Source organism: Chelon labrosus (genome assembly GCF_963514085.1).
Source record: "Chelon labrosus genome assembly, chromosome: 6".
Classification (NCBI taxonomy): Eukaryota; Metazoa; Chordata; class Actinopteri; order Mugiliformes; family Mugilidae; genus Chelon; species Chelon labrosus.
The window spans coordinates 22,037,437-22,061,200 of record NC_140342.1 but is presented as its reverse complement, the minus strand read 5'-3'; the positions used below and the strand labels follow the sequence as shown (position 1 = coordinate 22,061,200).

The window sequence follows — 23,764 nt, the reverse complement described above, 5'->3', positions numbered from 1 at the left end:
TGTTTTTTTCCAGTAACTAGAACACGGTGTCTGAGATCCCTTCAAGCCTACAAGATAAATCTGCTGTAGTTTATTTATTCTGTTGTTTTTTCTGTGTGAAACAAGTCTCAACATGTCTAAGCCTGCTTTTGAAGTGAAAACCGTGATAGAGTTTACAACTCACTGCACCCTTTTCTTTCTTTTTTCTAGTTAAAGTTTAGATTACGTCACATTTTAGATATTTTTTTCTGGTTTGCAAATAGAAATGCATGTATCTTTAGTAGCATCAGGCTAATTCTGAGTGATTTAGGCGCTTTGTCAATAGGTGGAAACCTTTAAAATGAATAAAAATCTCATAATCAATGCTTTGTTGCTCCCGTTGAGGGTAAAAGCGATGACCATGGGATGATTTTAGGTAAATGTTAGTTGTATATAACAGAAGTTAGCATCTCTCTTCCTCACCTTGTACATGACGTCTCAAATGCCTCAAAACAAAACATTAAATGTGATTCTTTGAGTTCGTTTTTGCACATTTCAACACATTCTCAGATTTTTTTTTTTGGGGTCAAATTCAAACCACCGCCGACGAAAAACAGTTGTTGGAAAAGAAGCAACGTTTATTTCTTCATCAAGGCATCCCCTTTGATTCCAGCCGTTAGAATGAACACACATCAACATAATTAAAACCTTTGTGCCTTCTTGTCCTTGTTGTCGACATCTCAATCTCGTGATAAAAAGGTACGAACCAAAACAACAAAAAAAAAAAACTAAATGTGGGTGCGCAGCCAGAGTACCAGCGCTTTTTCCTTCAGATATTTTTCTCTCTTTAACAAAATATTTTCCGAGCGGCTGTGAAGATTTCGGGCGGCTGATCGAGAAGAAATAAAAGAGCTGTCAGCCGCGCCAGACGCTTGAGAAATCCTCAAATATCACAATATGTGATACGTTCACATGTAGTTAATGTGAGTGGATAATAGATATACATTATTTTTATTTTTTTGATAACTTCCCAAGAGCTAGAACTTATCAAAATACTTCACTGCACACTTCCAGAAATTGCAAAACCATAATTTTAATTTCTACTAATTGTTCATTGACTCAGAAAGTGGTTTCTTATCATTAGAACTGATTGATAAGTTAACTACATTGACAGAGAAGACGGCTACAGTATTGCACATACCATCGCAATCCTCATACAAAGTTCACACACACACGCACACACACACGACCTCACAACTGTTCGTACACACTCAAACACACAGCCACTGCCTCTCACACACGGTCACATTTACATTTTCAAAATCAGCCACCACTCGCTCCAAATAATGCTCACTGTTTAGTGCCTATTCCACGACACGGTAAACGAGACATTCTTTGACAATAAAAAGAAAAATAAACTAAAACAAAAGAATTATTAACATCTTTTCCACTGGCGGGGGCCCGCTGGTGCCTGACCAGTGTTTTTCTGACCCTGATGAGTCCATCCAGGCCGATCCAGTCCAGTCCAGTCCTCGCGTCTCGCCTCACCTGAGTGAGTCCATAAGCATGGAGTCGTCGTCGTCGTCGTCGTCGTCGTCGTCGCTGTCGTCGTCTAAATGAACCTCCCTCCCCGCCGCCCCTCTGCTGCTGAGTCTAACCTGCCTGTGTACCTACTCGTGCTGAAACGTGTCCATGTCGGGTAAGAAGTAGAAGTAGAAGAAGTAGTAGTAGTAGTAGTAGTAGTAGTAGTAGTAGTTGTAGTGGTCGTGGGCCTGAGACGCCTCTGTGTGGATCAGTATGTGTTGGTGGCGGGCTCCCTCCCCGAGCTGAAGAGGATGTCGGCCTTCGAGCTGATGAAGTACGTGAGGATGAGGGACGTTAGCAGCACGCCGAAACCCACGCCAAGCGTCAACATCTGGAAGAGGAACGGGAAAGATTAAACCTTTGAAATGTAGTAAAGGTATATGATTAATTTATATATACGCCAAAGACTCTCCACACAACCTCTTGAACAAATTCCTGTGAAAACGGCACATTAAAGGAGCGTTAATTAATTTTTGGCCACTTGGGGGCAGCGTAACAAGCTGTAAACGCAGCTATAACATAAAGTTCTGACAATGTCTTAAAAAAAAATATAAAATAAACATCAAGCAGCTCAAGATGGCAGCTCAGGTTTGGTCTCCTCCACAAATCCCGATTTTATTTTTCGCTGCATTATGTTCACCAGCTAGTCGCTAACTTTGCCTGCATCCCGATTTGCAATTTTTCTACAATGTTCATTGTTAAAATTAAGACTAATATGGGACAGGACACAAATGTTCCTTAAAACTTTTTTGCAATACATGAAGAAGCTGGGAGGGACAATATGTTGAAGAACACGGACTCAAGAAACTGGTAGAAAACGAATGAATAAACAATAGTGCCCGAGCTAGCAGTGTTGAAGTTTAAGTTTGCTGCATAATCTTTCACTTTCACATTTAATAATGTCTTCCGGCATCCTCCAAGCCGTTATTTTATAAAAATAAATGACTGTCTGGTAAATACAGATCTTTCTTTTAAGACCATTTTCTATGTATTTACATAAAAAATTAAACTTTCCAAGACTTTTAAAGACTTGCAGACACTCCTCAAGTGAAGCCAGACGACTCCGATATAATCAAAACTATAAAATGTGCAAGTGATCTCTTAAAAGATGCTAAATTTATGACAGCTTTAATGTGTGTAGAATACTAACATATGTGACTTTACTTCCACAATAACACGAACACGAAGTGAAACCAGCTGCTCCATTTTAATGCTACACCTTCATAAGGCGATTCTGTGAATAACTTGTGTGCTACGTTGGCACAAGACCTCTGTATTAAAAGTTTGAAAGTCTACCTCCAGGTCGTGACTGGCCACCAGAAATATGCGTCCTGAGATGGTCTTCCACCTGGACTCTGTCCACGTCGAGTAATCTTTGGACGTGTACTCCTGCAGGTCGAAGGCCGGGGACAGGGCTTTGGAGAGCTGAACGGTGGCGCGGGTGCAGAAACCCTCCCGAGTCGTGCTGTTGGGAGGCGCGGCGCCTTGGATCCAAAAGTAGCTGTACATCTGTGGGAGAGGGCAAGATGGATAAATCATTTGAGAATGGATTCCACACCAAAAAAAAGACCTGTCTGTCCTGTGACCTATGATATTCAGACGTCACACTTTTTACTGACTTTTCTTCTTTCCTTTTTGGAGTTGGTAAATTAAAGAAAGATGCTTGTAATCAGTTTCTTTCCCTTGTTTCATCGAGGAGTGTCATTGCTATGAGGTGGGAGTGTCTGGTCTGGTCTAGGTGGGTGCTACATGTCTAAGCAACATCCAAACGAATGAATACCAGGTCCAAAAAGTTATTCACTTCTCCTGTCAGTGGTTTTAATGTTGTGGCTGATCGGTGTACATCTTACATGTTTGCTCTCCTTGTCCTCCTCATTCTCCCTCTGGTTCTGGCAGTTCTCCTGGGTGATGTTGACGGTGCTGCCGGTCAGGTTAGCCAGCAGGTACTGGACCAGACGAGTCGGTTCGCTGTACTGCTGAGTGACGCTGACGTAGAAGTTGGTGGGCACGTTGCCTGAGAGAAATCGAGCAGAACAAGTTGTGTGTCTGGATACGGCGGCTCAAGATGTACTAACGTGTCCTCTGCTCTGCCTTCGTGTTCATGATGATTTACTTACTCAGACGACCCGCGAACTCGGGGGGTACCAGCTGCTGGAGCCAGGTGTTATTTGACCGAACAAGGAAACTGTACAGCATCCGGCTCACCTGAGACAAAAAGAGACACTTACGCTCAACTCCAAAAGAAAACAACCTTGGAATCTTTGAATTAATAATAATAATAATAAGAAGAATGGTATTGTTATTTAAAAAGAACATTTCAAGTCCCCAAAATGGAACAAAATTAAAAGAAAACACAGTATTTTAATCATCTCAGCTCTATCCATCATCATCATCATGACAGACTGTTAAAATTTATAATACGCCTAAGAGTAAAAAATAAAAATAAAAGCCATTTGGGTCCCGGTACAGGAGCAAAACTAATACTCTTTCTGCAACTCAAGTTCAAGTAGTAAGGGGCAAACATCCATAGCTTGTAGATCAGCCAGCAGGAAAGCTTAAAACCTGTATATTTATGTGATAAATAAACACAGTCTTACTGTCTGAGGGTCGGCGCTGATGCTTTTCAGCTGGGCTTCATCGCCGCCTGCCTGCATGTACAGAGATCGAGCCACCACGGTCGCCACTTTAGCCAGATACTGAAAGATGCATGCAGGAAAGAAAAACAAAAAAGCAGGAAGTCTTTTATTAGGACTATGAGGAGTTTAGACGACTACCCGCAACTTAAACCACCACAAGCAACGACATGATATTTAAAACAGGTCTCACGTTACATTTTATCTTAATATATATATTATATATAACAATTACACCCTTAAAGAGGCTTAAAATGTTTTTTTCTAGGTTTGATTTACATCTGGGAATTTTAAAAATTGAATATATAAACAAATAAAATGAACTAAGACACAAATAAAATTAATTTTAAAAGCAAAAACTTCACTAATTCCCCTTTTCTCACGGTGAAAAGTGCAGTTTAGGTGAAATAATATGACATAAATAAATATAGCAAGGACCAGTAACAGATCTGTGATTTATATTTCTATCTTTAGAGCAAGACCACAACTTGACAGCACACTTCAATGCGATCAACAGCGGTACCTTGGCAGTGTCTGTCACGACCTCTAGCTGCTCCTCGGGCGTCAGGTTTGGTGGGTAAGACACGTTCAGATACTCCGGGTTATCGTACATACTCTCATAGTACCTGCACACAGAACAGAAAAATGAATCAGCTTTTGAATATTAATGAAATTAAGCGACGTGGTGATCTGGTTAAGAAACCGAATACATTAAATAAAGTCACCTGTTAGTGAAATCAGACTTGTGATTCGCGATGACGACGCCGGGGATTTGCCGAGCTCGCAGGAAACGCTGGAAGGACGAGGGCGGGAGCGGCTGAGAGACGCCGGGCTCATCCACCGAGACGACGTCCTTGGCAGCTGTCTGCAAGTTGCTGATGAGCTTCGTCACCTGAAACGATTTCATACTTGTTTAGCTCACTCCAGATTATACTAGATACACTGCCTGGCCAAAAAATAAAGCTTTCAGCTTTGATTACAGCACACATTGGCTGTGTCACTGTTTCGATAAGCTTCACCAACGTCACCAGATTTATTTCCATCCAGTGTTTCATTAATTTTCCTCCAAGATCTAGTATTGATGATGGGAGAGTCTGACCACTGAGCAAAGCCTTCTCCAGCACATCCCAAAGATTCTCAATGGGGTTAAGGTCTGGACTCTGTGATGTCTCATGCTCCCTGAACCACTCTTTCACAATCTGAGCCCCATGAATCCTGACATTGTCATCTTGGAATATGCCCGTGAACATCAGGGAAGAAAAAAATCCATTGATAGAATAACCTGGTCATTCAGTATATTCAGGTAGTCAGCTGACCTCATTCTTTGGACACATAATGTTGCTGAACCTAGACCTGAGCAACTGCAGCAACCCCAGATCATAGCACTGCCCCCACAGGCTTGTACAGTAGGCACTAGGCATGATGGGTGCATCACTTCATCTGCCTCTCTTCTTACCCGGACGCGATGGTTCTCCACTATCCTTCCAGTTTTTAATAATGCGTTGGACAGTTCTTAACCCAGTTTTAGTAGTTTCTACAATCTCCTTAGATGTTTTCTCTGCTTGATGCATGCCAATGATTTGACCCTTCTCAAACAGACTAGGCTATAAATTTAAATTTCAGACGAACCTCCTCATTGACGCTGCTGTTCTTCCTTGACACGGGATCAGTGTGAAGCCAAAGCTTGGAGTCAGAACTGGGTCCCACCTAGGATGGTAAAAAAAATCAAACATAAGCGATAACGAACAGACTACCCACAAATATACAGAAGTATTTCTATTTGATTCAGGAGGAAGTTACTGGTAAAGTCTGCGACACATACCTGTCCAATCTCCACCACTGAGTGAACGTTGTCCATGTCCACAAAAAACTCGTTTTTCTCCATGTCGTACACCATCCTCGAACTGCCGATGTAGTCAAAAGTTTCCTGTGGACGAAAGAAGAAATGGGAGTTCAAGCTAAATAAAAAAATAAAAAAATAAAAAAATAAAGCACCGTGGTGAATAAGACTGTGTAGGAGGAACTGACCCCTTGGAAGAAGGTGTAGAGGATGGTGCGGTTAGGCTGGGCCGCCTGGGTGGCGTTACGCAAAGCGTGGGCGGCCGCCAGCAGGGTGACTAACCCAGAGACTGAGCTATCTGCGCCAGGAGCAATGCCGAAGAAAAAAGACCTGCTGTCCACCTGGAGAGACGACAGGGGGAGGACAGGAACTCATCAGACGTCATATCAAGGTAAGTGGATCAAATTAATTTGCTTTAGATCATTCCATAAAATCTATACACTAATTGACTGCAACATCATTTGGCTTTTACGCCCGGAAAGCATGCTAATACGAGCCCCATGACGCACTGCAGCGTAATACTGCTCTGACTCACCCTGGCTGCAGCGATGACCACGCTCTCCCACATCTTGTGGCCCTTGGCTGTGACGTTCAGCGGCCTGGACGTGGCCCAAATATTAAAATCACCTAGTGGGTCACACACTTCTTCTAGAGACCAAGAACACAGACCAAACAATAAGAAATGGTTAATTTAGTCACACTCTTTTCTTGGTGACACAGTTTGCAGGTGTTACAAAGCAGGATCTCATATGGCGTACGTACCCTGGCTGAGGCTGAAGCTGATGCGACTTCTCCTCATGCACGTGGCCGTGTCCGTGACGGCGGACATGTGTGAGAAGAGCTGCATGGCACACAGCGGGTACTGGGGATTGCTGCCGTTCGCGGCCCGGTTGTGTTCCAAGTAACACTGTGAAGGGAGAAAATAATGTGCATGAGAAACCTCTACGTGTGTTGCTACACACACAAAGGAGAAACCGCAATTACATTTTAGTATCTTGAATATTTTTCAATCTTTGGAACAAGTTAGAACGTGTGAAGCTGGGCCCGCTGCTGCTGCTCCTCAGGGGCACATTGGCAGTTTTGAGCGCAGCGACACCAAGAAGTATCACTTCTCGTGCGGTAGCTGCCGTTATCGAATATGAAACTGTCGGCTTAGAGAACCGATTCCCCTCACCTGCCCTGACATTTTATCGAGTGCAGTTAGCAACCGCAAGAGCGCTACTACAAATAAACCAAACACAGCCACTGAAATAGACCCGAAAACACAAGACGTGCACACACACAGATAACTATAAAGAGTTATCAGCAGGCAACTTTAAACCCATGGCTTTTATCAGCGACCTGAAACTATGAGCTCAGATAAAACAAGAGCTAAAAGAAACACTTGATGTGGAGCTCAGCAGCTAGCGTCTGCAACACTTTAAAACCTGTACGATACGGCCTGTCTGCTTTCGTCACTTGTAACAGGCAGGAGGAAGGAAAATCAGGGAATAATTTGTCGGCTCCGTCATATCACGTTGCGCCACAACATGCCCTACATGAATATGATCTTATAAGCTGCTCAAACGGCTTCGTTGGCAGCCGTCCTAATCTCAACCACCAGTGAGACAAGTTCAGATCGAGTTTTATTGCGACGGCACTTACACGTAACGCATTTCCATTCCCTAACGGCAAAGACAAGCGGGAAAACAATTAAGCAAGGGGTTAAAAGGGAAACCCGCAAACCGTTTTACCTGTCGTATGACTTCCGTGTCGTTGTCGTTTTTCAGGGAGAAAATGGGGAAGTCGTACTCTTCGTAGGAGAGACCGTTCCCCAGAGGGTTCCACACCGTCGTGTTACAGTGCGCCAGCGCTGGACCGTAGGTCTCTGAATAAACGCCTGAGGGGAGAGAATAGACTTTATTGTCATTTGAACGGGCACAAGAAAATACAGGTACATTAATGGAACGCTGGTGCGAGGTTAAGCATTTCAAATAGCAGCAGAGAAGGAGAAATAAATACTAAATACAGACTATTATTACTAAAATATTAACACTTTGTGTAAGGTAACTGCTCATGGGGTTATTGCATTGACTTGTGGTGAATAAAACAGAGAGACAGTCCAGTCTGTGAGATGTGTGATGTGATTTTTTGTAGAGAGGTGTCAAGTGTTCATGGTGTGAACGAGGTGGGGGATATGGTAATTCCTTCCAGCCTCGATGTCCTCATCCCGACAGAATCTCCTTGGAAACTAGGAGAGAGAAATCAGGAGCCCTGACACTAAAGGCTCTTTTAGGTTACTGCGGGACATAGACGGAATAACTTCGCCATGTCCCTTTTTGCCAGTCGGGTTCATTTTTGTCTCTACTTCCTGATTCACTTTCAACTATGGCGACTGAAACTCACGCCAAACTTTCGCTGAGTCGTACAAATGTTTGTATCTCTGAACCTCCTCAGTTAACCTTTTCTCGATGTGTTCCATCTTTATTAATTCCAAAACAATCGATTCGAAAGTTGTGGAGATGGAGAAGCAGCCGGAAATAATAAAGTGGAAACACGCTACTACCAAGCCGACCAATCACAGCTCTTGCCGTCTGCGTATGCGCTGTTGCCGTAGCCTCTGTGTCAACTTAACGCCGAAGTCTAAACCGCCTATAAAGAGGCCTTTCAAACAGAAGACTGCTCAAATGCTAATGCTCAAAACAAATGCACTCCTCACTTAGCTGTTTTATGTTGTAAGACCTTTTAATTTGTTAAAAAAAAGATCAACTTGTAGAACACATACAGCCTTGAATCTATGGCATCTCTGAAAAAACTATTTTCTCAAGTACTGAGCTTATATACAAGCTACAAGTACTCCACTTGTAGCTTCTCCTGATGCTTTATTGGCCTACGTCACAACTTTATAGAGCGAAATATTTTTGATTTACCACATATTTGAAAGCTGGGGCCGCTGGCTACTTTTAATATTCAAATGTTTATGTAAAATACCTCTAGGTTTAGAAAATAACTCATGTACCATGACGTGATCCAACATTAGAGGACGTTATAGAAACAAAAATCTAAATCTACAGCATATTCGTTCATACGTTACATGATAATTTAAACCTTATAGATGAAAATCAATCTTTAAATACAAACTTAACTTCTGTACTTTTACGAGAGGCAAAGGATTCAGTGCGGTGCTGGTATGTTTACTACAGTGAATGATCTCAATACCTTTTTTTGTTGTTTGAAACATGAAATGATGAGGTATTAAATCTCTTCCTAAGACTCTGATGTTGTGGGTGAGACAGTGTTTCAAACACAGAACACGAAACCTGACCCAGCTACTGCTTTTGAGTTCATGAGCTGTGCCCTTTGAGGATCATAACGCTATAATTTATGTCTGTAAAACCGTGTTATGCAGAAGGGGCAGGTCTCAGCATGCAAAGCCCCACCCACCTGTGTTCTCGTTGGGACAGGTGGTGTGCGGAGAGAAGCCTTCAGGTGGATTCGTGCTGGCCGCCACCACCACGACTCCCGCCACCCTTTTCGATCCGTTCTTCAGTTTCATCATGACGTTTCTGTCGGGGCAGACAGTCGGCACGGGGGCAGAGGAGACGACACAGGTGAGGATACAGGTAAGAATGGGATAGACTCTTCTGAAATGAGGCTCAGGTTTCTTTCCCGGGGCCGGCACGGGCAGGATTCTCAAAATTTATGGTTACTACACATTTCTTTAACTGACAGCTCCTGGCGTAATAGTGTCTGGTCTCATTCTCTACGTGGAAGAAATGCTCGCAGCCGCCAGTCGCTTGGTTTCATTATTATTTAATCGACTGCTGGCTACCGTTTTTAAAATATATTTTTAAAAAGAAATTGTCACAATGTTTAGCGAATCAATGTGAGTCAATGAGAAAACAGAAAATGTGATTGCATCTCCTTCCACGGCATGGCGAGACATGTTGACCGTACCTCTGAAAGAACGAGGAATCCACGACGACCATATAAGGAGGGTTGGGACCAGAACTCAGGACCCAGTCCAGGTCCTTCTCGGACTCAAGCACATGGAGCACACCGACGTCACCGGACATAGAGGCTGAAATCCAGAGGGAGAAATGAAACAAAGAGTTTCCAATGCAGCAGCTGATACGGGCATTCTCACTAGGGACGTCCCGATCGGAGACAAGGGTCAGAGCTGATCCAGGAGATGATGCCAAGCCCAGTCTATCATACTTGTCTCAAAGCTTGAATGCTCAAATTAAGTTATAAAACACAGAATTATTTAGGTTTCTTAGTGGGTTATTTATTCAGTTTAAACCATCCCACTCCATTTTGTGATAAGAGCCAATATACTTTTAGTTCCTTTACTGTTTTTTTATTGTGCACAACGAAAAAGCCTAATCCTAAATCTTTAAGGAGCAGCCTGGAAGCAGGAATTCTTTTAATTTTCTTAATGCATTGCAGAGCTATTAAACTGTCAGGCTTATGTTTGATTGATATTAAAGCGTAGCTGCACATGTGAGCTAGGTGAATGCAAGAAAGATCTAATCTGGACTCATATTAAACAATGCTTAATATTAATTTATCTGCATCGGACAGAGGGCAAACAAACTTGATCGGGACACCCCTAATTTGAACAAGTAGTATCAGATATCCATCACAGAAAAATGCTTGTTTCATTGTGTGTGATTTCATTTGTTTCCAACCATGACAGTCACACAACTGTCTAAAATAAACAAAGGTGAACCAGATTAGATCTTCGATCCAATCGCTACCGCTTCAGTCTGTTGCTCTACTCACACTGGCAGCCTATTTGATGTGTTGCGTTGAGCAGCCGCACGCAAGGGGTGCTGTAATTGAGTTGCACATAAATCTTGTTTTCCACCGAATTACAGCTGACACCTGCGAGGAAAGAATAAAACGTTTTAACATCCACACAAGACAGAGACAATCAATGAGTTCTGACACACATTTAAAGTTGCACCTCATACCTGACTGCTCACATTAATAGTGTTAAATATAAGACTACGCTTAGATTTTAGTGCTAAAATCACTGTTCCTGGACTTGTTTGACATTTGACCTTCGTCTTGGTACAAGCTGCTACTGGATCCCTGTCAACTCCAGGTTTGTTGTCGAATATCAGGAAAAGCAAGTGAACTTAAAATGTGCCATAAATGGATGCTCTAACAAAACTGAGAAATTCATCAACCCCTTCACTTCCCCACTGCAGTTATTTCCCCATCTTCAGCTTGTCATAGTGTTCTATATGTTTCAGGCATGACAATACACATTAAAGGTACTTTTTATAACCTAGTATGGAGGAGCATGGTGTTTCTGATTGGCTGTAAGTTTATTCTGCTGCATAACAACCAACCAAACATACAAATGTTGAGGAAAATAGAGCTCCCACGACCATCTGGCAGAGCACGCAAGTAGATAGAAGTAACTGAGATGGCCGTAATCCACTGAAGGTAGCACATATCCAAGAGGCTCGTAATGATCTTACCTGCAGAGTACCTGTCTCAGTGTACCTAAAATAATCTGTGTTGTTTTAAAGGCAAAGTGTGGCCACACCAATTACAGATGTGGGTTTTTTTTATAGGTTGATATCAAATGCAAATGTCCACACCACAGGAGACTCGTTAGTTTAGCTCCTCAGGGGCAATGTTCTGACTTTTCAATGTGACAAAATGGTTTCACTTTTACAATGAAAATGTATTTGGTTAACTTGGATTACACGTTGTACCCATAGCCACATCACTCAGAGCAGAAGAAGCAATAAAAACCGATTTTATTCAAATTAAATACCGTGTTTCTGGGTCACTTGTATGCCGAATTAACCAGCACACCTTAAATATCTGAAACTGAATTCTACATGGTTTTAGGTCGTTTGTGTATCAGATTATACAAATATCAACATTAAACTACAATTAAATGTATAGAGCTTGGTGTGACGTTCCATCATTTAATCCTTCGAGCTCCGGGCGAACGCAGCGGGGAAATCACGAGTAGTCACGCTGATGCTGAGTTGCTCTTAAGATTAGGGCAGACCCAATCTGTGATTGACTTAGGAGAAAAGTCAAAAGAAACGCTTAATAAGATATTGGTTTATGTCTGAGCTTCGAGTTGGCTGGGACGTTTAGAGAATTGCTGCAACACCGAACCCCATTGTAAAATGTGTATAAAAACCCGTCAGCTGATATTAAAGGCAGGGAGGGCTAGCTTCTGCTAACGCTAACTAGCCTAGCATTCGGCTAGCTCCGAGCACAAAGAAGTCCACCAAGCTAACCGCCCGAAAGCGAAACACACTTCGGTGGCGGGGAAACATGTCGAGGCACAAATTCGGCAGTGTGAGAACGCGACTTACCGACGAGAAACAAACTGACTATCAAATTAATAATCCATTTGTTCGAGAGCAAATCCATCTTCCTGGTTTGAACGGCAGAAAAACACAACAGGAAGTGTTGACATGGGAAACATCCGGGTTCCGCTATTCGGTTCCGCTCTCCAGAAAGAAGACGGACTCAGCCAAAATGGCACCTGGACTTCTGGGAAAGTGGAGTAATATCTAGTTCTTTTCTTTTTTTTCTACATGTATATTTATATATTTATAATTTATATTAAGAAAAACACATAATCTTATAATAAACTACTCCTCTACCCATTCCACATTTTTATTAAAGCACTTTGTACTCCTTTTACAACGCTGATGACTCAGCCTTGTGGTGCACTTTAAATATTCCTCTTCCAGGTTTATACACACACAAAACCATCTCAATTCAGCTTGTTAAACCACAAAGTCACCACATCAAAAAACCCACACACACACACTTCATTTCTCTTCATAAACAGGCATATTTATTGAGGTTTTTCCCCCGGATACAACAGAGTAGTGCCACAAAAAAAAAAAAAAAGCCAACAGTTAGGATTTTACAGCTCTCATACAGCGCACACACACACGAGAAAAAGCTTTTTGTTGAATAGGTGGTGCGTGGGAGAAGACAGCCGAGAGGTTTAAGGAAGTTTAACATCACTGTGAGCAAACATATATATCTTTTTTTGCTTTTATTTTCTCGTTCTCAATAATTGTATTATTTCTACAGAGTAGATAAGTGTGGATGTGATTCGGGACATCCTCCTTCGCTTGTCCTCTTTCAGCGGAACTGGAGTGGGCTCACGCGCAGACCGATCACGTCCTTGCCGATCTCCGTGGCCTAGAGAATGAGGGGGAAATTCAGAGGGTTAGAGGATAAAGACAACAATCTCTAATCTAATCTAGATTTTGTTCTGCTTTTAAATGGCCTCTCCTCATTTTGTAAATCTAAATGTAGTCTTTTTTTCATGTTGTTGTTGCATGTGGTTTGTCCCTCCCCTACCTGTGTGACCCTGCAGATCTGGCCTTTGTAAGTGGGACAGTAGCAAGCTCCAGACAGAGGGCACTTCTCGACGGGGCGTCCGCGGTAGAGGGGAACAAAAGAGGCGGCGCACAGGTCAAATGGATTGTGGGGGTCGTAGTTCAACTGGTGTGCGTCTGTCAGGGTCTTCTCGCAGGCAGCCAAAATCTTGCGGGTCTAAATGGTAAAGAGAGAGATATTTAATATTGATGGTAAGAGAATAAAAAAGTTTAAATTTAAATACTTTGATGAAAAAAAACCAACCTGCTGTGCAACGTCCGGCTTTGGCCCAAGCTCCAGGAGGCGTCGCGCAAATCCTGCAGCCGTCTTAAAGTTACGCAGTTTGAAGAAGAGGTTCAGAGCTGTGCGCAACACCAGCACCATGTGGACCGGCTGGAGATTGCAGTGGGTGAAATAAGCAGCCATCTGCAAGGAGAACACCATGAGTAAGAAAAAAAAAAAAGGAAGCAACAACAATGACTTGTGGACACATTTTGACCGGATTTGACACTCAAGTCAAGGTTGCGTCATGTCTTTACCTCACACAGTCTCTTCTGCTGTTCCAACGTGTCTTTAGGCAACTTCTTCCTCTCGGTCTCCATGGTCAGACCCACTATGTACTCTCTGCAAATGGTGATCAGCTGCTGAGCCTGAAACCCATTTAATACGGTCACATTTATGAATATGTTTATACACATACGGTCCGTGTACTTTTTGGAAATTTACATTTGGTTTTAGACTCTAAAATAAAAACAAATACGAGTTTGAGTTTTAATTTAAAAAGCAAAGAGGGAAAATGCTAAACAAGTACATGTACCTTTTGTCAGACGTTATTGGATTCATATAACAAACATTTTTGTAGGCGAAGAAGACGACGATAATGAAGAAGGATTTTTTTTACAGCAGTCAATAATTTTGTAGCTCTTTGAAAAACTTTTACGTTGATCAAAACGGAGAACAGACTTTGGAACAATATTCAGATGTAATTTTAAACTTCATGACAAGGTTTGTCATCTGAATTTATCTCTGAGCGCTTATCTTCTAAATACGGGTTTGTCTTCATGCTCCAGATTTATTTAGTGCTGAATATAATGATCCATGACCTGTTGCACTTTTATTTTTTTCAAATCACGTTAGCAGAAAGAAAATTAAGTCTAATATTAGCTTTCTCTTTTTGTTTTAAACTATAGGATAAATAACAAATAACAGAAGCTTTTCCCGTCTTCGCTCCTGGTTTTAAAAGAAAACTTGAAATGCCAATAAATGCACAACCCAAGAATAATTCATGTGAAAACCACAACAACCTACAGCCATGTGCACGGCTGTTGCTCACCTCTGCAATCTCCTGCTTGTTATCCACCACCAGGAGAGGCACGGACAGCAGGATGACTCTAAAGCGCTCAACGGCTTCCTCAAAGCGCCCAGAGGTGGTCAACTGGTAGCACTGCTGCAGGCGGGCGATGAGATCGGAGAGGCGCAAGCCCACAGCAGGCAGCCCCTGCTTAGCCCCACAGTCCTAAACAAATAAAAAAAAAAACTGCTTTTATATTTGCTTCTCGCAGCCAATTAGAAAACCAGACACAAATGCGCCAACTAATACAGCTCATGAGTAAATCAGGCGCCTGATATCCTCGAAACACAACAAAATAAATCCACATAACTAACAGCGGTACCTTCCAGTTCCTCTGGGGGTGACCACGCAGACAGGGCAGAGAGGGCAGCCCCAGGAAACAGGTGCGGCCTCGAGACAGCGTCTGCATGAAGAGCGATTTGTAGGGGCCGAAGTTCACAACTCCAACCTGGTCGTGAAGCAGCTGCAGTAGAGGAAATAAAAAAAACAAAAAAACAATATGATATGTTTATACCCCAACAGCTTGTATTAAAAATGTAGGAAAAAACTAAATGTGAGCGTACTCTCATGGCAGTTTCAAAGGAGCCAGCCAGGATGTGGTCCACTGGCAGCTGGGAGTTGTTGCACCACATCTGGGTTGGACTCATACCCTTGGTGGGTGGGACAAAGAAGCCGTCTTCTGCTCCTCCACCTGCAACCGGCACGTCCTGTAGATTGCAAGAAAGACAAAAAAAAGGGTGAATGGTGAAGTTTGAAAGAAGACAGCACCGATAAAATCTGATGTGACTTATTGTTGCATGTCTTGTTACTGGTGTTAGCATTTCTCGCGTCCTCTCACCAGCTCTGGAGGAAGGTCCAGGTCTTCCTCAACCTCCCAGCCTCCTCCCTCCTCTTTCACCAGTCCTTCCTCTCCTAATCCGTCCTGCGCATCCATGAAGCCATCTGACGGAACAGAGAAAGAAATGAAATGCGTCGTCATTGGGTCTGATCTGCTCACTGAAAGCTCAATCTTGAAAAACTCAAGTGTGAATTTACCGTCGTCCAGCTGAAGCTCGGCATCGTCTCCCCAGCCCTCGCCTCCTGTAGGCTCCATATCCAGGTCGGCAGCCATCTGACCTGCCTTCCCTACAACGGAAGACGACAGATCTCACTCTTATCAAATGGTTTCAAGAACTATTATAAAGTAAAGTTTTATTTTTACAGTTAAACATCTTTAAAGATATAAAAATAACCCTCTCCTATATACGGTCAACTTTAAATCATGTGTCGGGGCCGATGACTCACCCTTCGCTGCAATGGCTCCCTCAAAGAAGCCCTTTGATACAGTGAGCAGGGGCCAGTTGGTGTCCAGAGGGTTGATGGGTGGAGGGGGCTGCAGCAGCTGTGCATTGGGATCAACATCCGGTACCTACGGGACACGACCGCGATATTATTGAAATGATGCGTCTTTCTAAGAGGGATTTTATCGTCAGTTGAAGTAAAAACTGAAATCTGAAGGTTTCCCAACATACCGTCTCCTTTTCTGGGTCAAAAGTCTCCTTCAGCGCCTCGGCCTCTTCGTCCAGCCCGTGCGTGGCTGCAGTCAGGTAAGCCAGAGACTCTGCAAACACACAAGAGCGACACATGCCGACTTATTGGACTTGGCACTACAAGCGACGAGGTTTACAACAGGATCAGGTGTAAAGAGACACATGTTTAATGATAAATGAACTCACTCTGTCCACAGTTCTTCAAGATGCGGACCCTCTCGCTGACGTCTCCCAGGTAGAGAGCAGCCTGGTAGTGACCGCTCATGTCCTTTCTGATCTCAGCTACAAACACAGAGACAGAGAGCACACAGACGTTGAATACGCCGCAAGTGAACCAAAAACCTCGCCCTCACCCGATCACTACATTCGCCGCCACTCACCGATCTTCATCATCTTGCGCAGCTTGGCCAGGTTACCAGTGATGAGGTAGAGGAAGGTGAGCTTGTCGAAGTTCTTGGTCCTCTGGTAGCACATTTCCACGACCTGGTGGTGACCCTGCAGCAGCGCCGCCTCGCCCAGACGCTCCCAGCAGCTGCGCTCATCCAGGGCCTTGGCTGCCTCCAACGCCACCTGGAATGGTGGAGGGGTTTTTGGTTGTATTGCAGTTTGGGTGTTTTGCAGCAGCTAAACAGAAGTCGTACTTGCAACAATGCATCCCCTGTCCTACTCTTTCTTCTTACTAAGGCCACAAGTATTCCCTTATTATCTTAAAGGCCAATGGTTAATCAGTATAGAGGTCATTCTGACCTAAGCAACACCGTCAGCTCACCTCAATGTTGCCACACTCCAGAGCCAGACTGAAGCGTGTCTTCTCATCTTTGACAAAGTGCAGCGCTACTTCGGGGTAGCCCTTCTTCTGCAGGTAGGCAATGATGGACTGGCCCACCAGCTTGGCATTACGCACCATATGGAGCACCTGGACGGGGCAGAGTAAGTAAGAAGGAGGACATCAGAGCTGTCCAACAGAAACACGGAGGCAGAACACTCCGGTTATGTCTCTACACAAACAACCAACCTCGTCGTATTTACGGTTGACCAGGGCCAGCTTGAAGCGGTACTCGGTGGGATCGATGGTGAGGACGCGAGGCCTGCACTCCCTGTCCAGGCAGTAAACGCTGTTGCCTCTCACGCGGGTCACGTAGATGGGCAGGTCCAGTGTCCTGATGATGCCGTGGTCACTTCAGGGACACACACACACAAAAAAAAGTACAGTGTTAGATGTGAAAGGCAGACAGATTTCACCAAACAGCCAAAGTTAAATCGGTTAAGATCTGCCGCCGTGGCCTGGTCGAAGAGGAGCAACTGTTTTTCTTTCCAGCACGTACCCAGAGGTGAGGGCGTATTTGATGTGGTTGGAGGTGGTGTAGATGAAGACGCCGCTCTCGTCCCAGGCTCCGCTCTTCACCCTGATGTTCTCATGGATGTTGCACAGACTCTCCAGCTTACGGTTGCAGATCATGATAGCTGAAGGGAGGAAAAAGGAGCAAAGAAGATTTAGATTTTTGCAGACTCTCACAAATCATTCATCTGCAAAGTAAGCCTTCGCGTCCACCCACCGTGCTTCGCCAGCAGAGCCACGTGGCTGGTGTCGGCGCTCCACACCACGTACTTGACCTTGGCGATCTTGACGGTGGCCAGGGAGCGTTTCTGCTGCACGTCGAACAGCGTGACGCCGTCGGCATCGCGCAGCAGCAGCGAGCCCGTGCCGGCGTAGAAGATTTCCTCGCAGCTCGGCACCTGCACTTTCTTCACGATTTCATTCTTCAGGTTTTTAATCAGCAGCTGCAGCGGAGAAGGAAGGATTATATGTAATGAGCATTGAGCCAAATAAATGGTAGAGCTTCAGAAAGTGCTGATATATGGATGACAACTTTTTTTAAACTGAATAAATTGGTTAGGACTTGGTTAGGTCACTAGTTTGTAAAAGAATATATGTTCAACTTCAAATTAGCTTAATGCAAAACAAATGTAATCTTATGTGACATACAGGTAAATTTCCAATCTTCTCTAAAGTATTTGTCAGTGTTTTTAAACCATTTCTCAGTTCTTAAATCAACCGAATGGACACATGAACTCACAGAGTGCATACGGTCCAGGACGGCAAATCTGTTCCTGGCCACCCAGACTGCTGTCAGACCAGAAGACCTTTTCCCCTCCGGAGCTGAATTTAACAAAAATAAAAGACCCCAGGTTAGTTTCTGATGGTGCCAACAACTTACAGTGTTGGGGAAAATACATCAATGACACAGAACAAAATAAGACATGACATTTCATCAATCACACGTTAAGATGCAGAGAGGTATTTCTTTACCATCGGGGTTCTGAGAATCACTTTCTTTCGGGATGGAGTACAGGTCATAGGTGCTGTTCTCCAGGTTGGTCGCTCTCTGCAGGAAGTAAAGAGCATTAGATTAAACGCATGGAAGAAACTGAGTGATGTGCATTTATTTCTGGGTGAGAGATACTTACAGTGCAGAGCAGGACAGCGTTCTCAGCCGGGTTGTAAGACATGCTGAACACCGGGAACTTAGATCCACTGTTTCAAGTGAAATGAGTTTAAAGGAGATGTTTTTGGACAATGCTCAATATTATTGTTTGTATTATAAAATAAAATTAATGCTCTAAGGATTAGCTGAGTAGTGCATTGACAGAAACTTTCTTTTATGCACCAAACAATCAAGAGAATAAGAAGCAATTTATTGGACAATACAACTATTTATTATGTTATATTACAATAGAATTAAGTGTGCACGTACCTGCGAAGCTGCATGACAGCGGTGTCCTTGCTGCTGTTGAAGTCCAGCTGGCGGAGGAAGCGATCCTTGACGTAGTACAGCATGTTGCCGTGCACAGCGTAGGCCGGACGCTCGCGCTCCAGCTTGAACACAATCATACCGCTGTCATGGCCTGTAGGACACAAAGCAGACCCATTGCTCAGTACAACAAACACACATACTGTATTTCTTCCCTGCAGAAGAAACGTCCCCCAATCATTTCCTGCTGCTGAGCAATGCCTTGTTAATGAACTCATTAAAACGAGATCCCACAGAGATCACATCTATTCAGGAGGAGAACGGTCTCCACTTACCAGCAGCAAACAGGTTGAGGTTTGGGTGGGCCCCGAGCACCCAGAAGCGGTCGTGGTCACGCCGGAAGGTCTGCACTCCGGTCCTCTTGGACATGTCCCACACCCGGATGCTCTTGTCCTCAGAGTTGGACAGAATGAGCTCCTGGCGCGGGTGGAAGACGGCACAGGACACGTTGTTGTAGTGGCCCCGGCACGTATCCAGCTCCCAAGCCTTGGACTCTGAAAGGGGGAGAGGAGACGATCACTGACAAAAACTAGCAGGCGCTAGTCAGCAGACTGTTGACGGCCGTCGTGTCTTGCGTCTTTTAATAATAATCTAAAAGGGACTCACCGTTCATTCTCCAGATCTTGACCTGCCTGTCGTCAGCTCCAGACACGATGAGGGGCATGCTGGGATGGAAGGCTGCCCAGTTGACCCCACGGTCGTGACCCTAGACACATAAACACATGACCTCAAGTCACACAAATACAAACAAAACTCCCTCAGATGTCCCAGCACTTGTAGCTGCTTGATCAGTGGCGATCCTAGGTTTTGGGGGACTCCAGTCCAAACTACAAAAATCTCTTCTCTGAACAAACACCTTCCATTCTCCTTTGGCGCTTTTAAATCGCAGATTCTCTCTCCCTTATACTAAATTAAATTAAAATAGAAACATACACGTGAAAGTTGCAGCTCACCTCAAGGACATGCTTAACAACAGCATCCGAGGCGCCGAACAAGTCAACGCCGGAGATGCCGCGCACCTCGGTCTCCACGGCGCCAGGAGACAGGTTCTTCTTCCTCAGACCTGGAACCATCATTCAGAGCATCGCGTGCAAGGGAGGGGAGGGGAGCCACATTCATGTTACACAGGGAACAACCACAGTACGGGTCGGAGGAGGAGGGAAAACATAAGAAACAAGACACAAGTTAATTAAATAATCAAATACGGAGAAATATAATGGGAGGAGAAACGGAGGAATTACAAAGAGAAAGAGCTGTTGGGCTACTGAACACACACACACAGGTTTGAAACACACCGACACAACCTCTGATCTCTCATTACAAACCAACTTGAGTCTGGAAGCAGTTGATTGGGTTAATGAATCATCGGCGCACAGAGGAAAACTCGTGATTGGACAGCAGAGCAAAGATGACTGATTAGCTCCCAGACTCAAATGTGATCCGTAATAATTTTGAGAAAACACAGCTTGTGTTCATGATTCCTGCCCGTTAAAGCGATGTGGTGAACAGACAGCTCAACAGCACAGAGAGAGGTGACACGCAGGGAGAGGAATGGCACTAGGAACCCGTGTGCAGGTATGGATGTTTCCAGGGAGAGCATGGGATAAAGAGGACGCAGGAAGTGTCGTGGATGATGGGAGGTGGGAGCGGTGGCCGGGGTTGTAAAGACGTGCTCTGATGGGGCGTCGAATGTTTGTTTTCTTAAAGGCTCATGCATGTTTCTGTCAGGATGTTTGAGTTACATGCAGAGTTAATAGGTTCCGGACTGTCAAGTTTATAGGTTAGAAATACAGCTGATAAAAAAATAAATAAATGTGGCTACAAGATATACAAACACTCTTGTATGCCTTGTTACATCCTAAGCCAGCCGTGCAAGTGTCATTGGTAGTATAGCAATATTTTAAAGATAAATACTGAGTTTAAGCACGTAAGAGACATTCTATAAAACTAGTTAGTAGTTGTCATTTTCTTGATGCAATTTAAACCATTGTAAAAAGGTAAATAAGAGAATGGGAAGCAGTATAACAGCAAAGTTTACATCCCTCTAAAAATAAATCTTAGCCAACCACGTAGCGCCGAGAGTTAAGCGTAAAAACTGTATATGCCGCATGTGATCTCAGAGGAAAACAATACAGATGGATGCAACCATGCTCAGTGCAAAGAGAATGTCAAAGCACACAAATTCAGGACAGGTGACAAATGCACATCATATTCGTAGGTGAGAAGGTGAAAGTAGATGAGAGACAGTTAATGGGTTAGTTAGTGCAGAGACAAGACAGAAGAAATAATACTGACAGATTTCAAGAGCATGCGAACGCACAGAAACACCTCTCGGATTTCCTGATTATGTGTATTTTCTACTACGCTTCTCTAATCTGTAAAACCCACTCTTCATTCAGAACATTTACAGCGCAGTTTTCATTTCTAAAAACCACACTATAAATTTGTTCTGCCAACACATCTCACTCCCTGTCTCTATCTTTACTGAAAATAAAGAGAGGTGTTTCTGCAAACAGCCCACAGAGATTTGTCCTCTACAAGTCCAAGAGGAAGAAGACGTTCAGGACTTTACATGAGTCCTGAACGTCTTCTTCCTCGTCTTTTGTACCACTTTGCCCCCGACCCCTCCCACCCCCCCCCCAAAAAAACCCAGCCCACTGTCCACTGGGTCCACTGTCCCCCAAGCCCTCACCGGAGATATCCCACACTCGCACGGTCTGGTCCAGACTGGCGGACACCACCAGGTCCTCGGACGGGTGGAACTGGGCGCACATCACGTAGTGATTATGGCCGGTCAGCACGCTGTGGACAAGGAGGAAAGGGGACACGTATTCAAATAATAATGTTGGCCTTCAGGATTTGTCATTTCCACTGACATTTTAGAGCCGTTGTTGACCCATTAGATGCAAAGCTGTTCTCTCCGTGCTAATGTTTTTAAATACTCTCCATGTATGAGTAAAACAGTGCAGTTGGTGGAGGGTCTTACCAGACACAGGTCCTGGACTGCCAGTTCCAGATGCGAATGGTCTGGTCATCGGAGGCACTCAGAATCCAAGGGTACTCCTGCAGGTTGGTTAATAAATTATTGATTCAGTGAAGAGTAAATCTACTAGATAAATAAGAATATACAGAGTCTTAAGCACACTGAACTCTTGAGACTCACATGGTGAAAGAAGGTGGTTCTGATGTAGTCGAGGTGTCCCAGCAAGGTGAAGAGGCAGCGTCTCAGCTTGTAGTTCCACACCTGATCAAAACAGGAATATTTACTCACTGATAGTCTTGCAGGGAAATATTTGAGCCACACGACCATCGAGATGAGAAGCAGAAACAGGCACCTTGATTTTGTAGTCGTCGCCCCCAGACACAAACAGAGGCTGCTGCTTATGGAAATCAATTCCTCTGACAGGGCCTGTGGAGGAAACCACACAAAAACATTTAATTCATATCTACAACGAGCAAAGTGTTTAACTGAAACAATATAATTTTACACCAGCCACGTCGCTGCCCTACCATCATGCTCATCAAACTTGTCAATCAGGGTACACATCCGATAGTCCCACAGCTGGATGACACCGTTGTGCAAACTTGCAAGGACCCATGGCCTTTTAGGATGGAAACTCAGGCCTGAAATGCAACACAGCCGATCAACAATCTCACAATGTCACACAAAACAGGCCGTTACGCTTCAGAAGATGAGAGGTCATCGTAATATGTGAGAGCAGTTAAACCACATCAAGCTGAAAAGTGCAGCTGGAAACGTTAGCTAGCTAGCTAACTTAAGAAACATACAAGGTTTTAAGCTTGCTCGCTAACATTACTACATCTGAATGGGGTGTATTATACGTGACTTAAAGTTATACACAACCCTCTTACAATTTAATGTATGTATTAAACATTTAAAGAACGGGATAACGCCAAGCTAGCTACCGTTAGCTTCTTTGCTAACCGGAGCTGGCAAATTCTTACCTTTGACACGAGCCGACTTTGTTTCAAATTTCGTTAACATCGTTTCCGGTGAACCGTGTAGACGTCAACTGTAGCGCTGTGTAAAAACACAACTCCCCACGAACAATAAAAACAACCCAAAACGTTGCAGACAGTTGGACTCAGGCGGCCTGATCTCCTTCGCCCATTTAGCCGATTCTCCTTTTTCCTGACACGTAGCCCGTTTTGTCTTCCGGTTTTGGACAATAAAGTTTCGCAGTGAAAATTCGGTGACGCAGAAAGCGCCACGGCAGCGGCCGATAGAAATAAGACGCATAGAACGGCACTGATAAGAAGACATCGCCATAACACATCTAGATTACACATTTCTATATAAAAGTATTAGGTTTTATTTACAAGTTGGAAAAATGTAGAAATACATTAAAACAACATGTTGAGGTAAATAAAATAAAAAACATGTATGTTTTAAATCACTACAGGATCTATTTTTTAGTTGCTACAGTGCTTTCTATCAAATTTAATAATGATATTAAAGTGCTGGGACAAAAAGGGAATTTTAAAATGCACAATACTATATTAACTAGTAAAATGACATATGTTGTTAAAGGTCGTTTGATTTGACTGAAAGCTCCAGAACAGCTGCTAAAAAGACTTTGATTTGAGACTAATCGTGGATCTGATCAGTGGCGATCCTATGTTTAGGTGACCCCTAGTCCAAACTAGCATAATCTGTCATAAAGTAGATAAAAATG

The 23,764-nt window shown here is 43.8% G+C and overlaps 2 protein-coding genes across 3 annotated transcripts; both read right to left on the bottom strand.

Moving 5' to 3' along the window:
• Positions 1-575: 575 nt before the first annotated feature.
• Positions 576-12,425, bottom strand: ncstn (nicastrin). 2 transcript variants are annotated; one of them, XM_084546557.1, is made up of 17 exons: positions 12,348-12,425; positions 10,780-10,881; positions 9,952-10,075; positions 9,439-9,560; positions 7,749-7,894; positions 6,778-6,922; positions 6,551-6,660; positions 6,204-6,356; positions 5,998-6,102; positions 5,805-5,882; positions 4,901-5,067; positions 4,699-4,801; positions 4,140-4,238; positions 3,660-3,747; positions 3,393-3,556; positions 2,839-3,051; positions 576-1,873 (listed from the first exon to the last, which is right to left on the bottom strand). In XM_084546557.1, the coding sequence occupies exons 1-17, from the start codon at positions 12,403-12,405 to the stop codon at positions 1,751-1,753; spliced, it is 2,100 nt and encodes a 699-aa protein (XP_084402683.1). In that variant the 5' UTR covers positions 12,406-12,425; the 3' UTR covers positions 576-1,750. The 2 variants fall into 2 exon arrangements, with proteins under 2 accessions (XP_084402683.1, XP_084402684.1); XM_084546558.1 differs by lacking the exon at positions 12,348-12,425 and having other exon boundaries at positions 6,551-6,663; positions 10,780-11,637.
• A 390-nt stretch (positions 12,426-12,815) lies between these two features.
• copa (COPI coat complex subunit alpha) lies at positions 12,816-23,222 on the bottom strand. The gene is made up of 30 exons (XM_084546293.1): positions 23,034-23,222; positions 22,578-22,691; positions 22,403-22,476; positions 22,231-22,311; positions 22,054-22,130; positions 21,760-21,869; positions 20,021-20,130; positions 19,674-19,773; positions 19,343-19,561; positions 19,011-19,161; positions 18,724-18,790; positions 18,566-18,641; positions 18,333-18,415; positions 17,811-18,036; positions 17,580-17,718; positions 17,270-17,432; positions 17,024-17,170; positions 16,635-16,824; positions 16,441-16,536; positions 16,237-16,325; positions 16,010-16,133; positions 15,761-15,850; positions 15,564-15,667; positions 15,289-15,432; positions 15,048-15,188; positions 14,708-14,890; positions 13,914-14,024; positions 13,639-13,800; positions 13,357-13,551; positions 12,816-13,194 (listed from the first exon to the last, which is right to left on the bottom strand). Exons 1-30 carry the CDS (start codon positions 23,071-23,073, stop codon positions 13,135-13,137), a joined length of 3,666 nt encoding a protein of 1,221 aa, XP_084402419.1. The 5' UTR covers positions 23,074-23,222; the 3' UTR covers positions 12,816-13,134.
• Positions 23,223-23,764: the final 542 nt, after the last annotated feature.